Source organism: Cydia pomonella, chromosome 11 (genome assembly GCF_033807575.1).
Source record: "Cydia pomonella isolate Wapato2018A chromosome 11, ilCydPomo1, whole genome shotgun sequence".
NCBI lineage: Eukaryota > Metazoa > Arthropoda > Insecta > Lepidoptera > Tortricidae > Cydia > Cydia pomonella.
In genome coordinates this window covers 14078659-14102488 of record NC_084713.1, presented here as the reverse complement: position 1 = coordinate 14102488, position 23830 = coordinate 14078659, and the positions used below count along the sequence as shown (strand labels likewise).

Sequence of the window (23830 nt, the reverse complement as noted above, 5' to 3'; positions counted from 1 at the left end):
TTAAAGAATCCTTTTTTTTTGTGTACGAACGCTCGATCGGAAAATGTGATGGACATGTTAAAAACCATCCTTTAGGCTCTTTATACCTATCTACAAAATCTACATTTTCATACCTTAACAACGCTTAAAAGTGCTTATAAAGTTTGCTTAAAGTCATTACTCTGAATGAATGTTCTGACAAAGTTAAGAAAAAGACGGAATCGGTATTAGACTTCTTTTAGTGACAGCTCCTTAATTCTGTATTAGGGGTGTGATTCCACCATTTCTTGCCAATCTTATGATATTTTTGCCTTATTATTTTCTATATCGTATACTCTTTTTGTTAAACAGTTGCTTGTAATTACAAAGTATTGCTACCGAGTTGTTAAAATGGTAATATCTAAGTATTATCAAATACATACGGTGCACTAATGGGTTAAATAATTTGTTAAAAAATTGTGAGAATAAAGGTTTCATTCGGATAGCGATTGCAGCAGCGATTTCACTGTCAATCTCCTTGATAACATATGTGATTTAAAATACTAACCACGACACGCGGCATCTATATCTCGTTTCTTTAGCATTAGAAAAAGGGTAAAGAATCTTGACGTGTATTTTTATTGAAAAACACTCTGTCACAGCAAATAGGTAACAATTATAGAGCAAGGACATATATTTACATTCCTTTGGTTTCATAAGTGATTAAAAAAATATATGAGCTATATATTTTATGTATAATGCGTCAAGGACAACGACGCAATTTACGAGCGTTGGCTGGGAAGACGAACTGTTACTGCTGCAGTATTGACGTTGGCCATGTCACTATATGTATTTCGTTGATCATTACCAATGAGGTTATATGTTGATATGATCATTGGTAATGTCATGAGCTGTTGTTAAAAATCAAAGTCGAGCTCTACTCCAGACCCGTGAAAGAACGAGGTCGTGAAGGTAGGACTCATTTCTCGGAGCTCGCCGAATTCCCTCGCGATTGTTAAAGTTTGACACAAACTTGAAGGATTTCCCGAATTCTGATTGGATTATTAACTAAGTTGTAAATAAAGCTAATCAAACTTTAAATATGTGTTAGCATGTGAGTGATCATAACTGCTTATTAGTCACAAGTGTCATGGATAGATATTAACCTCGTTAAATTCCTGAAGAAATATTATAAAAATGTGAAATGGGTATATTTTTAAGACAACTGCTTTTTTTTACTATAAATTAATTAAAATATAGGGTAATGCCGCGCCCTATCCGACCACAGCAACCTTTCTATAACAAAAGCAGTCACTGGTCACTGTGTGGAACGAACTGTGTATTTAAGTAAAACAACAGATTTTGTAAAATTGGACAAACTAGTCCTCTGATTCCAAGTTTTGCTCGGTATACGATCATAAGAAAATCTACATAGATAGAAGCACGTTTTATCAGTAGGTACTTATGCCATCCATGCACGGAAAACTCATATAACTATTATCAAATATTTTGTAAACGACGGCAGTTATGAGTACGGTTGTTAGTAAATAATAATAGTAAGTTTAATATTCTTTCAAATGATACCTCAGACGAACCGATCGGTCCCATAGGACTCAAGATATGAATAAATATCAACGATATTTGGACGCCATCTCTCCCCCCCCCCCCCTTTTTTCGACCCATCCCCCTCTCCATAAACTAAAACCAGTCAATTCGTATTCTGGAGGCAACGAGGAACATATCCATACCGGTTTTAGGTATTTAGAAGAGATGTCGACGACTTTTCTCAAAAAGGCCGATTTCCTCCAGACTAAATGAATACTCGTATTAAGTTAAATTTTTTTTTTCTTCGCAGCTTTAAATGAAATGAGTTTTTTTTATAACTGCAAGCACACAAAGACCTTATTTTGCTCCAGAGTAGGGTAAAAACATTCTTCCCTGGAATGTCGGCTATTCCGAGAGCCAGCGGTTTGAATGACGAATCTTATAAGTATGGCGAGATATTAATGTTTATAAATAGGTAAATTAATAATCATCATATGACTTAATAGACATGTTATATCATCCTTGCTGTGATATGCATTTTGTATATATTTACCTTCCTATTTGGCGGCATAGTTTTGAAACTTATAATACGTCACATTTAAGCAATTGTATTAAATTTTATGTGTTTGTCCATGGGAGGCTTTCCTACAAACATTGTCAGGAGGAATTTAATTCCTTGCACGAAATTATTTGGAACACCCCTTTTGAAATTATCCCTCGTTCTGTGTTAACATCAAGTATGTGTAGTACATAAATGAAATGCTGGAGAAGTATGTGTTTTATCTACTAAAAATATAAACTAATTGATAATGACATAAAATATGGATTTATCAATACATTAGTTTAAAAAATGTGTCAAATAGCCCCATTTTACGATATAATTGGTTCAACAGACATCTGTGTGTAGTTACTTTAGTACACTCGTAGCTAAGCACTTCCTCGCTGGTAATTTATTTATAAATGTAATATAATTTGCAATATGCGGGTAAGCGGGTAATCTACGTTACATTGAAGCCTTTGTTCCGTTACCGCGGATCAAAAGGTAAACGTGGGAAGAAAAATAGCTTTTGTCAATAGAAGTTGCGTCGTCGCGATAAATCTTTTAGAATTTGTCGCCTGCTGTCCTTGCGCACTGAATTTATTATGACGTGTCAGGTTGCCTTACCCATTGTCCTAACGGGGCGCTATGTGACGCGGTTCTTAAATTCGTACGAACAGATCTGCGCGATTGCAGTAAGATTATAATGTCCTAACTGAAACTACTTAAGCACTAACGCCCTCGCCAGACAAAGAATGAAGGACTTTGGAGCAGGCTATCTGGAACCAAAGGAATTCAAACTGCTTCCCATGAGCTTCATCATCCGGCAAATGGAAATGGTCAAAAAAGCTCTTGAGTAGTTGACGGATGTTTCCTTAGGGGGGTAATTACACAAAAACATGGGTCGACATGTATCCGCAAGGGCCCCTGAAAAAATCATAAGATAAGATAAGCAACATCGTTGGTTTTACACGATAGAACAGTCTGCCAAATTGGTCGGATAGAACAGAAACACAGTTAGTACAGATAGTCGATCAATCGATTTAGCGGTTCTGGTGTGAAGAGGACACACAGGACATAGAACAGGAACAGACAGCCTGACAGAATCACTTGCGTATTTATAATATTAGTACCTAGGGATACACATAGAACAAGCCCTAGATAGCGATTAAAGCGACATATACGTGCACTGTGCCCATTCCCGTTCACACATGAATCCTGACTCATATGGTTTCCCACATTAGTTAGAGCCCACATTATAAAAATACTGTCGTTGTCGCTCTCTCATTACCCTTGCTGCCTTGCTTTTATTGTTCGCCTTGCTGAATATCAGTTTACTCGTATCTAATCAAACTTTTTTACTTATACACGGTGCCGTCGAGGAAATGTAAAGATTTTAACAGTATATTCCGGATCGTATTTGGAGACAAAAATGTCATATATATATTTTTTTTAATTCGCCTCGTTTCAGAGTTAATACTTAATACCAATTAAAAAAAACCGTTTTTGTGTTTCAGATACTGCCACTATGGGACCTAGTCTAAACATCCTTTTTGACAGATATCAAAGTGACAAGGAATACTTTGAATAGTTTTTTAAGAAAATAAGTACCAATTCATATAAATCCATAAATTTTCCAAAAACTTGTACTTATAACGTATAAAACATACGAAAAGTAAAAAAAAAAACACATTTTGGCGGAATCAACATAAACTTGTAGGTATAGCTTTTTTTCTCCTTTGACCTCAGGAATACGTGGTAATAACATCCGTTTCCTTGCGAGCGCCTTGTATTTATATTCTTAAAAAATTACACAAACTTAGCATCTTAAAACGAACTAAGTAGTTTAAACTTTGAAAATCTTATCCACTTGAAAAATACTCTTAACCCGAATAACTTGGATTTGGTAAAGGAGAAATACTTAAATGTTTACGTGGAGGAATGTAACGTGCATTTCGATTTTGAGTTTTTCTCGGTTGCTCGAACTTTGTCAAGTGGTTTAGTTTTTACTTATTTATATCCGAAAACGACCGATTTGCGATCTTGCCAAACGACAATACTCGTTATCATTTTTGTTTAGTGTACCTAACATTCGAGTTTCTTGATGTAAAAGATTGTAAACATTCGATCGATGCTTAAAAAAATTGATGATATGAGTTAGATTGAGAAGATAGTCCACGAATAAATAAGATGTTAAATAACATGATAGGTAATAATAATAATTAATATTGTGTGAAAATGCTATGAAATATACCTGTATTTTCTTTCATTGCTATGCTAATCCACTGAAAAAATATTAGCCCTTTGCGGCTGTAGCACGGTTGCCTGTCACGTTCTAACAAAGTATGTAACTGCGAAAGTCACAGGCATAGTGATAAGCGATAAGAATGCAACCATGCTGCCACCGCTGCTGGTCACCCGAAGCCGAAGGCGTTTTGCTAACTCTTAAATAAATATGAAAATATGTAAAATCGTTAAACTCAGCCAGGTAGTGTCTTTTTAGGGTTCCGTAGCCAAATGGCATAAAACGGAACCCTTATAGTTTCGCCATGTCCGTCTGTCTGTCTGTCTGTCTGTCTGTCTGTCTGTCCGAGGCTTTGCTCCGTGGTCGTTAGTGCTAGAAAGCTGAAATTTGGCATGGATATATAAATCAATAAAACCGACAAAGTCGTATAATAAAATCAAAAAATTAATTTTTTTTAGGGTACCTCCCCTACACGTAAAGTGGGGGTGAAATTTTTTTTTCGCTTCAACCCTAGAGTGTGGGGTATCGTTGGAAGGGTCTTTCAAAACTAATGGGGGTTTTCAAGAAACATTTTTTGATAAAGTGAATGTATTCGGAGATAATCGCTCCGAAAGAAAAAAAAAGTGTCCCCCCCCTCTAACTTTTGAACCATAGGTCCAAAAAATATAAAAAAAATGTTGGAAGTAGAGCTTAAGAAAGACATTAAATGAAAACTATAGCGGACATGATCAGTTTAGCTGTGTTTGAGTTATCGCAAAAAGTATTCCCTTCATAGTAAAAAGACTTATTTTAATTAGGTACTGATTATGCAAATTTGCCTATTTGTTTAACTCAGGTGAAAGGTACCGTTTCATAACTTGGTTAACAATTTACTATACTTTAAGCTCCAGTTTAGCTTATTGTGACGGAAGAGTAACTACGGAACCCTACACTGAGCGTGGCCCGACATGCTCTTGGCCGGTTATTTCAAATATAGAAGCGTTCTTGTAATATACTTAAAAATGAACGGCAAAGGCGACTTTGCCGATTAAAATAGAGCGCGAACTGCGTAGTTTATGGTCAGTCAACAAATTAAAAAGTTAAAAACATTGCAGTCTTGATTTTTGACAGAAATGTTGCATGCTACACAAATTTCATGTCGTATTAAAAAAGTTAAAACGGCCATGGGTCATATCAAATGATGGCCATAAATAGTTAGGACTACAGCCAAACAGATGATCAGTACTTATTAGGCGTATTTTCAGCAGGCTGACACTTCTATTTTTTATTACAAATAATTTCAGGTATATATATAAAAAATCTGGGAAGTGTTTATTTTTAATGAAATTGATATTCTTCAACGACCTACTTACCAGTTTTTTTGCACCATTTTTGGGAAAGGCGCTATATATATGACTCGGGTGAAAGGATGGCTTCGGATTCAATTAAAAGTACTTCCAAGGTTGTTGTCCGTTTAAAATTAATTCTCAGCCAGAAAGCACCTTACTTCCGAGCATCGACAATAATGTAACTATTATATACCTACAAGTCTTAAAATAAAGACAATGCCACACAACAAATTAAATCTCACTATCAAATAGCTTCAGTTATGTAATACGGCTCACAAAATATTTCAGTCCCTTCTATTCTGTTGGGTAAAAAAGCTACTATGCGTCTTAAATTGATAAGTATTTTAATACTCGATAAAAAACTACCTTTCTTCTTCCAGTAGGTTGTACCCATACTACACGAAACGACATTTCTGATTGCCTGCGTAAAGTACAGTCAATTGGCTAGGGATTGCCAAATGTGGGACGTTTCGTGACTGGCATTTGGTTTGTGAGATAGAATAAATCCTGACCTAATATTGAATTAGGCAATTTACCGCAAAGGCAGGTTTTCAGGCTAGATTTATATTCAGACCGTTAAATGACCAATATTTCTTCTTTAATATACGCAAAAATATCGCGTATAAAATATAAATACCTGTTAATATACCTATATTTAATTAAATAGCAACACATGTCGTGGCCAGATCATAACTAGATTTTGATTATGTCATGAAATGCCAGTTCCATATATGAAAATCAAGAGTGAGAATAAAAGTGAAGTTACAATATTTTTGTGACAGCTTTAAAGCATCTGGTAAAAGTTACCGCCGGCGGAAATGGTCTGGCAATGTTGATTATCAATTTTTAACAATATTTTCTAAAACATACATAAAAATCAGCCATGAGAATATTAAGAAAAGTTAGTATTATTTTTACCGACCTTTAGCACATTGTATCGGAGTTACCGGACAAATGGCCGTCGGGCCAATATAGCAAGTATGCAGACATTAAAAGTACATACTAACACTATATTATCCTATACATTTTATTCATGAGAAAATAAGTAAGGTCTGGTGACTCTGGGATCTTGGATATGGTTAAGTTAAGTTTGGTTAAGTTAGGTTTAACTTTTTCAATTCTTAGATTAAGCCATGACACCATACAATCCTGATACAGTCGCGTTCACAAACATGTTTACAAACCAAGAAAAATATATTTACACGCCTTTATTGGACATTGCAAATAAGGTCGTGTAAATATATTTTTGGAACTTTAGCTTGTTAAGATGTTTGTGAACTCGACAGTACAACACAGGCATTAGCAAATAATTACACCTGATTAACTACAGAAATGGCAAATTTTAAGTGCATCACTGCTCATCGATAAATTAAAAGAATAAAAAATGTTAGGGTACTTATACTATATTTGGCACCAATTTGCATTCTACGTACCCAAAAATATAGCAATGCTAATATTCTAGAAAAAAACTTACGTTGCTTAGTGATCTAATAGCCTATTCTCAAACTTTGTGTCTTCGCCTTCGCATTTTTGTAAGTAATCCTGTAGTGGGCGTCCTAACGGTGACATCAATTCTATTCAATACAAGTTTTTTGCTGAATAGGGATAATTATCCAACAATGGACTATTCTAATCAATATGATCACTTAAATTACTCATTCATTCAATTCCAAATGAATAAGCTAAATTACTTGAGGTTCAAAAGGGGTATGAATAATTTAGGTTGAAAACTTGTATGGTTCCGCAGACTCAACGTTAAAAGTAATTAGAGCTCCTTGAATATGCCACGACAAGGACATTACTCCATTTGCCAATTAACTAAGCGTATGCCATTTAAGAGCTTATTCGAACCAGTAATTACCAGTATAATCGTCAGCTAGCCCCGGAAAAAGTTAAACCACATATCGAGCGACGATATCACTCAGGAGACAAATAACATTTCGATTGTATTTACACACCATTTACTGGCCTGCTTCTCTTATCTTGCCGATGATCAGCTGCCTGGCACTCGGATCTAGTAATAAGATAGTAAAGCAAACTAAAAGTGTTGTCTCTAGGTCATAGTTACACTAGTTCGTAATATTCGAGTCACTCTCGTTCTGTGTAACATGGAATATGTATGTTGCGCCTTCTAACGCCCGGCATGATAGGCATGCATGAGGTTAGGGACTATTAATTCATATTCATAAACTTGTTCGAAGTTTCATTGCCACGTATGAAGTACCTACCTAACATAAACTATGGCAAACATGCAGTTTTGAATTATTGCTTATAAATCAAATTCAATTTAGAAAGAAAAGAAAATCTCAAAACTATGCATACAAGTTAGTAAGTAATCCATATTAAACCATATTAAACAAACAGCGACAGTTTTAGTCGCTAAAATCAGGCTCGAATTTAAAAATTACACCATAAGTATATTATATTTCATTATATTATTAAAATTTGCTCCTGAGCATAAAACACTTCCGCTTTTTCATCTCAGGTTATCTATTTATAATTATAAAGCTTAATCAACGAATTATATTTATTTCTATGGGACATTAATTTTACTGCCGCAGACGTTTTTAATGTTGCATAAAAGTAACGCAGAGAATTAAACGAAAACCAACCTATGAAAATACGTACTTTCATTCTTTGAAAGCACTTTCAGACTACCTAAATATACCGCGTGTATTTTTGGTATTGGTAACCACAAACTTAAAAGAGATGTAGGTTTTAGTAGTTTGAAATGATTTTGAAGGAAATCTTTAATTTACTCTTAACCACAACCGCATAATTAATTTTTGTTTTTTTTTCGAGCAGCAATGTATTTCGGACAATGTGATCACTTGTGACAGTTGTGACGTCGCGTCATTAATGCGACGTTTTGGGTTAGCACAAAGTAGTGATTGCTGGCTGTAAGTATTATATTATATGAAAAAAAAGTCTTTCATTTTTTTTAAAACCTATGAAAGTGTGTTCATTAAAGGCTTAACTAACTACCCTTTGATTATGAGGTCGTATCAAAAGTACACGCTGTATAAAATATGGATTAAGTTTCGGGAAAATTAAAATTCTAAAGTCGGTTCTTCATTCAGTCTCAAATTTCAATGTTTGCGATTTCAGCCTAAGCTGTCTTTTTAGGGTTCCGTAGTCAACTAGGAACCCTTATAGTTTCGCCATGTCCGTCTGTCTGTCTGTCTGTCCGAGGCTTTGCTCCGTGGTCGTTAGTGCTAGAAAGCTGAAATTTGGCATGGATATATAAATCAATAAAGCCGACAAAGTCGTACAATAAAATCTAAAAATTTAATTTTTTTTAGGGTACCTCCCCTACACGTAAAGTGGGGGTGAACATTTTTTTTTTGCTTCAACCCTACAGTGTGGGATATCGTTGGAAAGGTCTTTCAAAACTAATAGGGGTCTTCAACAAACATTTCTTGATAAAGTGAATATATTCGGAGATAACTGCTCCGATAGAAAAAAAAATGTGTCCCCCCCTCTAACTTTTGAACTATAGGTCCAAAAAAATATGAAAAAAATCTTGGAAATAGAGCTTAAGAAAGACATTAAATGAAAACTATAGCGGATATGATCAGTTTAGCTGTTTTTGAGTTATCGTAAAAAGTTTCCCCTTCATAGTAAAAAGACGTACATCCACAGTTCATCCCTTGGTTAACAATCTACCATACTTTAAGCTCCAGTTTAGCTTATTGTGACGGAAGAGTAACTACGGAACTCTACTCTGAGCATGGCCCGACTTGCTCTTGGCCGGTTTTTTTACTATTTCGTCTTGTATATAAAGTATCTCGTGAGGGTTTACTAGAGTTACACGCGTCACAATCGCACTTGAAATAAACTGTAAGATTTTAATGAAGGATAATAAAAACGTCTAACAAGGTTGTTAGCGACGCGCTCACAAATATTGTTAAAACCAAATGTATCTGTATAACTATATATAAAATTGCATAGGCAAATTGCTACCTAAGTAAAACATCATTGCGCCCCACCAGTCTGCATGCATCCTCGGACGGGGCCGCACGTAGTCGTGCAAAAATGTATCACGTGATATTCGGTTATATATGTTGTTTTCTGGACTTTTTTTGAGTTTATATCTGGCGTGTTTTCTTGCTATTAAAAGTGTATTAAAATCCGTGGTTTTCTTCGACACCAGGACCTCACCCTAACGGTTTCAGTGGTCTTCGAACCGGATCTGATGTCTCATACTTCAAAAATGAAGACACGGAGGGCTACACGCAAAGAGCGCGTAGAAAACCAAGAACAAGGTGAAGAAAATATTGTTCATGCCGAACAAGAAACAAAGAAAGTTCCAGAAACTACGAGTCATCGTACAGAACCAGCGGCGGCGGGTAGTGCTATAAAACCCGAGTCGCGCCGTGTGCGCTCGCTTTCACAATCAAAATCAAGTTCTTCGGTATTATCTATCGAAGCACGTAAGAAAAGATTGTTGTTGGAAGCGGAAAAGCAAAAAGCGGAAATTCGGATGCAGCTTATTGATAAAGAGCTAGAGGCAGACCTAGCCGACTTAGAGGAGGAGGAGGAGGAAGTATACAGTTCACATGATAAGGAGGATCGCACACAAAACATCGAGAACTGGATGGAGAAAAGCCAGCAGGAGTTGGATAAGCTGCATATTCCGGCTGAGAATGAGCCCGTTGCGGGTACCTCACGCGACACGTTCCAAATGCTCGCTGCAACAGTCCAGACCCTAGCCGCTGCCTCTGTCCAGAACAAACCTAACACTAACCTTTTGAGCCGCATCTGCACACCCCGAGACTTACCCGAGTTTAGCGGAGACCCGTTAGATTGGCTGCAATTTAAAAGGGCGTATGAGGAGTCGACAGAAGTGTGCCAATTTAGCCCCAAAGAAAACCTGTGGAGGCTTCGTAAATGTCTGCGTGGAGCGGCAAAAGATGCAGTCTCAGCTCTGCTCATCAGTGCAACTTCGCCTGAACGTATTATGGAAACGCTGGAGCTACGATTTGGTAATCCAGACTGCATTATTTCTAAGCTCATGCAAGATATTAAAAGGATACAACCCGTCTCCTCAGAATACCAAAAGGATATAGTGCAATTTTCTGTAAAGGTGCAGAACTTCGTAGAAGCTGTAAGGTCAGTGGGTCGTGAAGAATACCTACAGGGCATGAGCTTAGTGCCGCTAATCTTATCTAAATTACCTACTGTTCTATTATCTAAGTGGTCGGATTATAGCTTTCCTCTTATTAAAACTAGCTCGAAGTCACGTTTGGATATTTTAGCAGACTTCTTGAATACGGAAGCTATACGCATATCTACTACTTCTAACATTTATACTATGAGTCAACGTGCTGACAACGTAAAAACTAAAGGTTACGTTAAGAACCCGCGCCCACAACATGTATTCCTGCAATCTGAGCAAGATAATGCCGACAAGTGTTATTTCTGCCACGGATCAAAACACAAACTATCAGAGTGTAAACAATTCCGAAAGGCCCTTCGCAAGGTACGTTGGCAATACGTAAAACGTAATGGAATTTGTTACAAATGCCTAGATTCCCGCCACAGCCGAGAAACCTGCCCGGCACCAGTGTGCGATAAGGATAATTGTGGGCAAGCGCATCACAAGCTACTTCATTTTGTAAACAACATCACTGCGCGACGGCCTAGCGACCGCGCGCCGGCCCGGGAGGTACCTATCGCTGCCGCGGAGCCCGCCGCGCCCCAGGAGCACTCGGCGGAACCCGCCGCAGGCGCGGACCCACCGACGGCGGAGGTTGTTACAAACATCAACGCGAGTAGTTGCAAAGTGTTCCTTAAAGTGGTCCCTATACGTGTGTATACGGCTAACGGTAAAGTGATAAACTGTAGTGCGTTACTCGATGACGGATCTTGCGTAACAATGATAAGTGCTGACTTAGCTGCCCGTGCCGGACTCCGCGGTCATCGGGAAACAATGCGCGTGAAAGGACCTTGGAAAGATAATCAAATAACGTGCGACAGTATGGTGGTGAAATTTGAACTTTCTGGTAAGGACAATAAGGTTCACTCCATTAAAGCAAAAAGTGTTTCCGAGTTAAGTTTGCCTCCGAATAGCTTATCATTTACCGATTGTACTAAATATTCACATTTAAAAAATATTGCAAGTTCCTTGTGTAATGATAATGATCTAAAGCCGGAAGTACTTATAGGACAAGATAACTACCATTTGTTAGTGCCTTTAAAAGTTATCTTAGGTAAGAAAAATGAGCCGTCTGCTACTTTGTCTCCCCTGGGGTGGTGTATACATGGACCCATGCGCGTCACGAGAGCGACGCGTGCCGCCGACGCCCCCGCCGAGCGCGAAGCGAGCGCGGCGGTATTGTTCGTGAGTGAGTGCGGCCGCGAGGAGCAAGCGCTACGGGACCTTCACGAGGAGGTGCAGCGCGGATTCGCGCTGGACGCCCTTGGAATATCAGGTAAGCCGCGACAGAACGTGGATGACGTGCGGGCCGTCGAACAGCTGGAGCGCACCGCTCGTCTCGTCGACGGGCGCTGGCAAGTAGGCTTGCCCTGGAAGGACCCCAACTGTACGATGCCGGACTCATTCCCGAGCGCTCTGAATAGGCTTAAAGGCATCGAGAGGAAAATGAGTCGAGATCCTGGTTATTCTAAAAGGTACTCCGAACGCGTGGATCATTTATTAAATAATGATTTCGCCACAGAACTGAAGGAAACTCAACGTACTCAAAGGACGTGGTACTTACCACATTTCGGCGTTGACAACGTAAACAAAAAACGCTTGCGTCTGGTCTTTGATGCTGCGGCCACATCGGAAGGGTTGTGCCTAAATGATTACCTGTTAAAAGGTCCGGATTTACTTAACTCTTTACTAGGTATTATGTTACGCTTTCGCGAACACAGCGTAGGCGTAACCGGCGATATAAAGGACATGTTCTTACGCGTTAAGATTCAACCCCAGGACCAGGACGCCCTACGCTTCTTGTGGAGAAGCAGGCCTACGGAACCAGTTAAGACATACGTTATGACTAGTTTAATATTTGGAGCAAATTGCGCACCCTTTGTTGCACAATTTATAAAAAATAAAAATGCTTCGCGATATGAGTCATCTATGCCCGCCGCGGTCGACGCGATCGTAAATTCACATTATGTCGATGACTATATACAGAGCCTCCCTGACGAAGATACAGCTATCCAAATGGTTAAAAATGTCACTGACATACACAAAGCGGGTGGTTTCCAGTTATGCAACTTGACAAGTAATAGCATCGCTGTTCTCGATAGCATTCCAAAAGAGACTTTAGGCACAGTTGCGGTAAAGTTCAAAGTCGGCCAGCAGTTCCAAGGCGAGCGGGCGCTTGGGCTTCTATGGTTCCCAGGTAAGGATGAATTAGGTTTCGACGTCTCGCTTAAACGCATCCCTGATAGTATAATTCGACATAAACAAAGGCCGTCAAAACGTATTATGTTACGCGTTATTATGTCGATATTTGATGTATTCGGGTTTTTATCGCCTTTTACAGTACAGGGTCGAATTATGCTTCAGGACACGTGGCGTCTGAATATTTCTTGGGATGATGACATTCCTGATGGTATTTATAAAAAGTGGTGCGAATGGATCGAACTACTCAAGGTAGTTGATAAGATTCGCATACCTAGATGGTACCAACGCAGCGCAGGGAGTGGGAGCGCGAAGGAGAATGCATCTGCCGTCGCGGTCTGCCGCGTAGATGGTCTACGCTGTCCCGCTACGAACGTTGTGACGCAAGCGAGTGCCTGCGCTGCGTCCGGCATCAGTGCTACGGGTGCTACGCCGCCACAGGTGATACAAAATAATATTACAACTACTACTGATGGTTATACAAACCTATCGTTACATATTTTTAGCGATGCATCTACTAAGGCAATGAGTGCGGTGGCTTATTTTCGCTGGATAAAGGATGACGAAATATACGTCGCATTTGTAGCCAGTAAGTGTCGCGTCGCGCCGGTTAAACCCTTGACGGTGCCTCGTGCTGAGCTCCAGGCGGCATTGCTGGCTGCACGTTTGGCGGACACCATAAGAAGAGAACATAAGTTATCCGCCGCGCGCCGTTATTTCTGGTGCGACTCGTCTACCGTGTTGCACTGGCTAAATAATAATACGCGCGTCTACAAAGCATACGAGGCGAACCGGTTGGGTGAGATCGATAGCCTTACGAATATATCGGAGTGGCGTTATGTGCCTACAAAATTAAATATCGCCGATATTGCGACTAGAGAGGTTTTCAATTACGAATCTTTTATGAATGAGTGGTTTAAGGGTCCCCAGTTTTTGTACTCACACGAAAGGTCCTGGCCGCTTAACCTTTTTGAACCTGAGGCAATCGAGGTATTTTCTGGGCACGTCACTGTAAACACACAAGAAAATATGTCGTGTAACTTACCCATTCCAGATCCGGAACGATTTTCTTCTTGGCTTCGGCTACTTAGGTCAACGGCTGCTGTACTTAAGTTCATACTTAAATGTAAGAAACTTACCCATGACGACTGCTCATTGATGGCCCGGGCGGAGCTGTTGATTTTAAAGCAGGCACAGATGGACTCCTTTGCCAATGAGATCGCCGATATAAAAAATGGTAAGAACATGCAACGCGATAGTAGGTTGTTGACATTGACTCCATATTTAGGTGACGAAGGTCTATTGTACGTTGGTGGTCGCATTGACGCCGCGCAGGATGTGCCGCTGGCGACAAAGAGGCCCATCATCCTTGACGGACGGCATCCGGTGGCGCGACTCCTGGTGCGCCATCAGCACGTCAAGGCCGCGCACGGGAACCAGGAGGCAGTAGTCAACGACCTCAAACAAAAATATTGGTTGTTGAGATTGCGTCCAACCGTTAAATATGTTGCATCACGTTGCATGCTGTGTAGATTGAGAAAGGCTAAGCCGCTGATTCCACGAATGGGTGATTTGCCGGCAGCACGTTTAGCTCATCATCAGCGCTGTTTTTCATTTTGTGGATTAGATTTGTTTGGTCCAATGGAGGTAGTGGTCGGCAGACGCCGTGAGAAACGCTATGGCGTTCTCTTTACTTGCCTTACTGTTCGGGCGATACATATTGAGGTCGTGCATTCTCTTACCACTGACTCGCTGATATTAGCCCTTCGAAGAATGGCATCTAGGCGTGGGTGGCCTAGTAATTTTTTTTCGGATAATGGCACAAACCTTCGGGGAGCTAACACCGAACTAAAAAACGCCATTAAGGAAATAAATAATGAGGACTTAAAAAAAGAGGCGGCTAACATTCGCGCCCAGTGGACGTTTGTTCCTCCTAGGACTCCTCATTGGGGTGGCGCTTGGGAGCGCCTAATTCGGACGGTAAAGGTATCGCTTGGCGTCATCCTTAAGGAACGCGCCCCAAAAGATGAAGTTTTATTGACTTTGCTGGCCGAAGTGGAGAATATGGTCAACGGTCGGCCTTTGACACACGTGTCAGTCGAACCTGGTAGTTCTGAGTCAATTACCCCTAACCATTTTCTATTGGGCTCCTCTGCGAATTTACCTATAGCTGGAGAGTTTGACGATTCCGATCTGTACCTAAGGAAAAAGTGGCGGACTGCGCAAAGGCTCGCCGATATGTATTGGCGCCGTTGGCTGAAGGAGTTTCTGCCCTTGCTGTTACCTCGTAAGAAGTGGCAGCAGGATCAGAGACCCCTGCGCGAGGGTGACCTCGTTTTGATAGTGGATCCTGATTCGCCACGAAACGTGTGGCCACGAGGTATTGTAAAAACTGTCTTTCCAGGTCGAGATGGACGAGTCAGAGTCGTCGAGGTTACCACTCAAAGAGGAGTGCTGCGCCGGTCCGCGGCACGCGTCGCTCCTGTGCCTATTGTAGAATAGTGCTTCGCACTAGGGGTGGGCTATGTTAGCGACGCGCTCACAAATATTGTTAAAACCAAATGTATCTGTATAACTATATATAAAATTGCATAGGCAAATTGCTACCTAAGTAAAACATCATTGCGCCCCACCAGTCTGCATGCATCCTCGGACGGGGCCGCACGTAGTCGTGCAAAAATGTATCACGTGATATTCGGTTATATATGTTGTTTTCTGGACTTTTTTTGAGTTTATATCTGGCGTGTTTTCTTGCTATTAAAAGTGTATTAAAATCCGTGGTTTTCTTCGACACCAGGACCTCACCCTAACGGTTTCAAAGGTCTAACATTAGATAATTAAGAACGCAGTGAGACCGCCAATAGTTCGAGGCCGAAATGATGCCTTTCACTTAAACACTTATTTTAATTTCGAATACGAGGAAAGAATAATACATGTTTATTAAAAACATGACAAAGTAGAATTTCTTATATTTAAAAGTATCGTTATTTATGGAATGGGGAGTTAAATATCAGAATGGGAATTGTATAACAAATCCATTAAAAACCAAATTTCAATTGCTTATCTAAAAAAAAAATCCTACCTACTTGGAAAGTAAAATGCTCTAGTGCAGAAACATATTACTTTCTGGACAGTTTTTAGAACAACGACCCTCATTCAGAGCATGAGAAATGAAAACAAATAATGTTCATTCACTGCTTAGCGGTGGTCGTAGCGTTAGTGCCTGATATACAGCTAAAATGCTTCGTAGAGACAAAACGATAATATGTCGTGCCTAGCACGGAATAGTTGGAGATTAACCTCTTTCTAGGACTGTTTAGCATCCCTGAGTTTTCTATTTTTTTATTATTGGGGTGTTACGGGCCTTTGAGTGCCACGTCGACCAAGCAGTGATCTATTGTGACGGCCCTTTAAAGTTTATTACTAATGCCCGTGGAATCCAGGAAGTTCCAGATTCTTTGGGCCGTAATGACTGTTCTGTACCTCATGTTATTAAAGGTTAGATTTGAGAGACATGTCAGTCGCTTCGCTTGACAGACAGATGAAGTGTGCGAAAGGGAAGCCATGACGTATATGAACAAGCCATAAGTGCAAAAGAGGTAGACTACATATGAGAAAACGTAACCAATTTTGAGTTCGAAGGCGGCCGAGGCGGCCAAAATCATATCGCCGTATTTTTTAACGTGAAAAATATAAGCAAATCAAAAAGAAAAATATATATTAAGTAATTTAGTGACGAGGGTGTCATGTTGTGTGCCGGGTTGTAGTGTTTCAGGGCCAAAAAACCCAGGAAAATACTCATTTCACAGGTAATTATGATATTCCTAGCGAAATTTTCGTAACGATATTTTATCAAATTAACAGCATAAAAAGTGTAAAAAAAACAATTATAACAGTTCATTATAAGTTTTTCTTCAATTGTGTGTTAATATTTCATTATATTAGTCAATAATTTCGAATATTTTGTGTAAAAACCTAAACTGTTACTTTACGCTAGGGCTTGACAAAATGTTCATATGACTGTATCGATAACTTGTCGGTATATTAGTAGGTATGGAATTAGTTGTTCACAAGACATCATTAAGATATTACCTTTATAACCGACTTAAAATAATAACGATTGTTATAATACCTTTATTGAACGTGTACATGTTTAGCGATAAATTTAAACTTCACTTTCTAACACAGTACTTACATTTTAACCACTTTTCCACGGCTTTGCCGCCAACACAAGGAAACACAAGACAGCGCGTATACTCCTACACAGCGTATACACATCCAACCCAAGTTGTCAGCAGGAAAAGGCGCGAAATTCAAATTTTCTTTGGTAAGTCAACTCTTTGCGAACACATTTTCAAACAACTTCAACTTTTTCAAACACATTTGAAAAAGTAGTCGATAAAGCAGTTAAACATCGATAGATTATTAATATGTTGTAACATGACATCACTATTTTTGTTCGCAAATAGATAATTTACGCACACACTTGCATTTCATTTTTGGTCACACTTTCCAAGTTTGACAGTCGTTCTATACTATGCTATTTCTATGGATTTAACAAATCTGCGCGTCATCGTGGATGACATGAGCTTTAAAACTGTTTAAACCCCCTGGTAAATTTCAATAACAGGGTATTTTTAACCGCCTTAAAAAAAGAAAGGTTCTCAGTTTGACCCGTATGTTTATATGTATGTATGTATGTATGTTTGTCTGCGATTATGATGCCACCAATTTTGATGCGGTTTTCAGAAAAGTGTTTGTTACATATTAGAGAAGGTTTTAGTATACATATACAGATGGTTTGAAAATAATTGGACCCTACCGGGTGTTTTTTATTTTATTTTTTAAATTCAATTCAATTTTTTAATTTCAATTTAATTTCTTAGAAGTTAAGAATGAGAATCGTATACTTTGCAGTCACGTCTCTTTACTATCACTTCTAGTACAATAACATCAATTTTGGTATATTAAAAAGTGCATATGGTGTTAACAGTTCAGATGATCAAAAAGCCTTGTTCGGTATAGTCCCAGTAGATATCAAACTAAGTTATAATCAGGTTAGTTCAGGTAATTCGAATTAGAAATTAACTAAGTTGTAGATTCAGGCTGTGATGCTCACAAGTAGTACGAACTGTACGACGTTAATTGCGTGCTTGCACGATTCTTTTAAGTATCACTAAAACGAACAGTCACATTAACCGTAAGTACCTTCATCGTAATAGTTTTAAGCACCGAGATACAGCAAAAGGTTGCTTAGTCGCATTATAGATTTTTGTTCGTTTTAACTTTGATACAGAGTGCTTCCGAAGATAAGGCTCTTGAAGCTGCTTTGGGATAGTGATATTTGAGTTTATTAGGGGCAATGTGGAGAAGACCAGCGTATAAAATGTTTGGTTGGGAAGACCGTCATAGGGCAAGAATTGTCGTATATATACGTACTTCTCTCAGAAACAATAAAAAAGGAAGAGCTTCGCTGGTTTACCGACTTTCTACAGAGAAGCGTAAAAAGTTATAAGCAACGAAAGAGTCTCTAGGCGGTCTTAACCCAATAGACGATCTTCGCCACATTTACTTATCTCACTTTTTGTCGCCCTTGTGAACAGGTCTATGCTTAGCATTGAAATGTACGCACCCTAAACGTACATTTTTGGAGTAAAACATCAATAACTCCATATTTTATATCAGTAATAAATGTTTTATATTTTTAATGGATAAAACGCATGTTAGAATTGTTAACACAGAACGAGTAATAATTTTCTAAAGAGGCTTTCCCATATACTTTGTGGTTGGGGCTTTATGGAAATCGAAGGGTCTCGCACTAGTTTTGTCTGATTTTTTTTAAACCTTGTGTTGTTTTAAACGTGACTAGGCCATTTGAGACACTTTAGAAACGACCGCCTAAGGAATTTAAAATAGGGTTTACCCATAATTTTTACAGAATTTTTGGGATAAAGAAATTACAAAGTTATGCACACCAAACAAGGTTTTCAAAAATTTGTTTTTAGCTGTAACATACCTTTAATTTAACAACAATCACCCAAAATGTGCGCTTTTATAATTACATAAAATTGACGTTTTTGACAGCGTAAATCAATAAAAAAAATAACGAAAAAGTGGTTTTCATATATGAGTTGTGCTGAATATATATTTTAGTTAAATCAAGATACAATATTTTTCTTTTCCTGTCTATAGTCTGTATAAAAAATGACTATAGTATTTTTGTTAAATCTATATGAATAGCAGTGTCAATAACAGTAATATTGTTCGCAAATTAACTTTTTGTTAAAACATATGAAACCTAACTAATGTTTCTTAAATACATGACATGTAGGCTAGATTTTTGTCTCTAGGGCATCTATGATACGTATTATATCGGTTCAAAACTTATAATTTCTCCTTTCCGAATAGCCTCGTGGTTCTCAATTAGCCCCATTTTACGGTTATAGACTGCTGGTGATTGAATTTATACAAGATGAAATGAAAATTGTATGCATAATAAGTACAAGTTTAAGTTTAAGTTTTATAACCAAATCCTGACATCAATGCACAATGTTGCAATTCCTTGAATATAAGGGTTGGCGAAACCATCCACCGTACAGAACACCAACTTCTCTGTTGGTACCCAACTTCGCCAAATGAAAATAATAATTGTCCGCCTGTTGTCTACCTCTATCATCAAACAATTGTTTTTCTTTACGCTGACTCTTTTACTGAGGTGTGCCAATAAAGAGTATTCAATTCAATTCAATTATTAATTTATTTCGAATCTCAGAGATCCATATAGTGTTAGTATACAACAAATCTAAAAGTTAATTAAGGTTAGTGACACACTAATTTAATAGACACATGACACATTAAGATCAATATAAAAATAATAAATAAAATCTAGGCAATCTAGATGCACTATTTCTGAACATCTGTTACTGCCACATGTAGACTATTCCAGTGCACATCTATCTAATTTTACCAAGAAATAGATATACCTATCCATTAAGAAAGTGGACGACCGCCCCGAAACCGCCTTTCCATACAAAACTGATCCCCATTTTCCTCTCTGGATATTAACATTAGGTATTAAAAATATTTAGATGTATGTTAACCACGTCAATGCCCGTTCGTTTGATCTTATTATTTTTTTTATAAGGAGGTTTTAAAACATTAAATGGAATTCGTATTTCACTCGTAACTCTTAGATTAGATAACTAAAAAATGGAAAAAATTTAAAAAAGTGGGCATTGTGTCTTAGATAATATTATTTATACATATACATATATAGTACTTATATTTATTTAATATGGTTATAGGTGATGACGGCTCCTTCTCTTGAAAGCAACTAATTCTAATTACTAACTAAACGAAATTACATAATGCATAAGTGCATCCATACCAATTGGAAGCGGATCACCTTATATAGAAATTTCCATACAAGAGGACCCGGTTTTAATGCTCTTGAATGTATCTATAATATAACAAGTGTAAAGGCTCTCGTGGGAGGAAACAGGCAGATGTAGATATGCAGACTTTTATTATTTTATTTTTGTACTCGCATAATAGATATAGATTGCTTGCATTTAGATGTATAAATAATTTTTGATACCTACAATTAAGCATTGTAAATCAATGAATTAACTCAGTATATAATGTATACGTGTAGGTATGACACAACATTGTTTTTATTTTAGAGCTCACTATTTGCCAATAAATTGTCCTCAGTTTGGCGAAAAAATATGTATACCTACATTTTATCTTGAACAAAATAAAAAAAAAATTATAAAAATATTTTCCATACTTAATATAAATATCCAGGGAGGAAAATGAGGACTACTTTTTTGCGGCGAAATGATCGTCCCCTTTCGTTTAAAACTAAAAAAATATTTTTTTTAAACAACCTAACTTTGCCACTTGTCCCCAAACTTCCTCTAGTAATTTTTGAAAAATTACTAAAACTTATTCCAAATCTTATACATTTATATGTTTAATTAGGCACTAACTAGCGACCGCCTCGGCTTCGCACGGCTTATGTACATGAAACCTTAATAAATTATACACCTAAACCATCCTCAAGAACCACTCTATTGATAGCTGAAAACCGCATGAAAATCCGTTCAGTCGTTTTTGAGTTTATCGCGAACATATACAAACAGACAGACGTGGCGGGGACTTTCTTTTATAAGGTGTAGTGATTAACGCCTTTGGTACAAATGTCCACAAGATTTAGTGGAATTATGATTTAGAATTATGTTACTTAAGGCAAAGTTGTACAGTCAAGGTATTAAATATCGACACGGACAAAGTGCCAAAAATATGTATACACACGACTTTATTGCCCATACATTACAGTAGTGTGTACATATTTTTGGCACTTTTTCCGTGACGATATTTAATACCTTGACTGTGTACTAAGGGCCGATTCAGGGTACGTATTTTTGCCACCCCTCATTTTCAATGTACTGCAACATTGTTATAACACCTTACACATTTTCCACAACATGTTTTTACAGATTTCATACATGCTAACAAATTGCAAAAGTTTGTACAAAATGGTGTAAACAAAATCATTTGACTGTACCGAACGTAGAAAATGTTTATTTTGACAAATATATTTATTTTACTAGGTAACTCGGACATTAAACAAACGGGTCATTAATTTATTTGCCTAATGCGAATCCCGCAACGTTTAACAAAATTAATGTAAGTATACGAAGATTACAAAAGATATTTTTTTAAAACTGTTTTCATGGAATTAAAATGACAGCACTCTACCTATCTACTTGCCATTTTGCAAAATTATACAAATACGAGTATAAAGGATTTATTTTTATCAATATTTGCAATCAGTCACCGTAGGTCTTATTATTATTAAATTCAGAAAAATGGTATGGACACAGATTGGCTGGTTTTAATAACCGTGAAGCTACAATGGATTCCGGCTCATATTGGCATTACGGAAAACGAAACGGTAGATATACTGGCAAGAGAAGCCTATAGCGACGGGATAGATTTTCATTATATACCTACTTTTTCTGATCGTCTTAGGCTGTCAAAAGTACACTGTCGTGAACTATAGTGCGAGTTTTTTGACCAAAGATCGCGTGAAAAGGGGATATGGTATAGAACGGTCCAGCCACAACTTCCACGCGCACCTTGGTTTGAAGACTGCAATTTGAATCGTATGGACACAGCACTTGCTATGAGACTTCGAAGTGGACACGTACCATTAAACAAATTTGCTTACATAATGCGTAAAGTTCCATCACCGAATTGTTCTGAGTGTGATGTAGAGAAAGACGTCTATCACATCTTAATGGAATGTGTTCGCAACGAATCAGTTCGCCGAGAGATTGAGGACGTTAACTTTTTTAAGATTGGTGGATGTAATTATATATTGTCCCAGACGCTGCAAACTTAATTTATAGGTTGGTAAATGAAGGCTTAAGTAGGCGATAAGATGTATGTAGTACTTACAGAGCGACATCGTCACTCAGTGACAAAGCTCTTTCGATAAAGAAAAAAAAAACGCTTAAGAAGGTAGACTTAGTTACAGTCTGTCAACATACTAAATCAAATATAAACAAACAATTGAGAGCAGCCGGTTCAAATTTCTGTAGGTATGAATGCTGAAGCCTAAATAATTATTAGCAGAAGGTTAAAATGAAAGAATCTGGTGACCCTCGTTAACGACGAAAGTTTGGCCGATAGCGGCTATTTATTATAATTTAGTGCCGACTTCCCTAAAAAGTTTACAAGGACTCATGCTTTGGCCGAAATTAATGTTTCAAACATCAAAGTAAATATTCGGTGACATCATTTGATATAAATTAAAATGAATCATATTTTTGAGTCCATAAACGTACCGTAAGGAGGGATTTACTCAAGTTATAAATTTACGACCGGAAACTAAAAAAAATCCCTTCAAAATGAAAATTTCTAAGCTTTGGTACGCGAATTACTATTTTATACAAGCAATTTTATTAGAATTTTTAGACGTATTAAAGAAAATTAAAACTTGCATTCATGAAGCAACTACGTAACTTTATATAAGTTTTTTTTTTAATTCAAGTAAAATAAAGTTTTTTACCAAATTATTGTTCATCAAAACTTGAAAGTTTATGACTAAACTAAGATTAAGTATAAACATTTCAAATTTATGTTTACATACCTATGCAAAACTTGACAGTCTCGAGTCTCGGCGAGAATCGCGAGTACGCGTTACGCGGTCAACGCGTGCGTCCCAGTCGGCGTCGGGACGACACTGGTTGATAAAACCACTGATAGCAGGCGGCTTCTATTTTCATACCCAATTTTTATAACCAGCGTAACATGAACTCGAGAGACCTTGCAACTATAAGTAAGCGCTGGTTCAGATGGGCTTTTGATACCCTTGCTCAGGAACATGATAATACTCAAAGTTTTCCCATCGCTTTTCAGCGCAGTAGTAATAGACATACTCATAGTATGTTTGTTAATTTTGCTATTTGCTTTAGGAGCTGGAGGAGGAGCTGCTGCTACCTGCTGCAAGGACTCGTTTTCACAACAAACATTATTTTATAATCCTGGAATCTGAAGTGGCAGATGAGCTTATTTGCGATGGGAACATACTTGTACCGGCTGTCCAAAATGCAGGTGCCAATTTCTGAAAACCTAATTCACTCCTTAAAGTGAATAATGTCCCTATTCGAACTTTAAGATACGTCAAACATTTGCTAAAGATACGATATTTATTAGATATGTCAGTGTCAAAAGTGACGATTCTTAATTCATTCATTCTTTTTGAATTATAGCCTCAGTCCAGTGGGACTATTTCGCCAGTATCAAGGTATTAGGAGTTTTAAATACGTCTAAAATTGTACGGTTAGTAC

General features: G+C 37.9%; 2 protein-coding genes across 2 annotated transcripts in view; one reads left to right on the top strand and one right to left on the bottom strand.

The window, feature by feature from the left end:
- The window catches only part of LOC133522938 (monocarboxylate transporter 10-like), a 231998-nt gene extending 208194 nt beyond the window's left edge, over positions 1–23804 (bottom strand). Inside the window, exon 1 of the mRNA XM_061858431.1 lies at positions 23131–23804. The gene's annotated coding sequence lies outside the window, so the exon portion shown is untranslated. The remainder of the gene's footprint in view (positions 1–23130) is intronic.
- On the top strand, positions 11937–15473 carry LOC133523094 (uncharacterized). Its single transcript, XM_061858602.1, has one exon. It carries the CDS (start codon positions 12165–12167, stop codon positions 15471–15473), a length of 3309 nt encoding a protein of 1102 aa, XP_061714586.1. The 5' UTR covers positions 11937–12164.
- Positions 23805–23830: the final 26 nt, after the last annotated feature.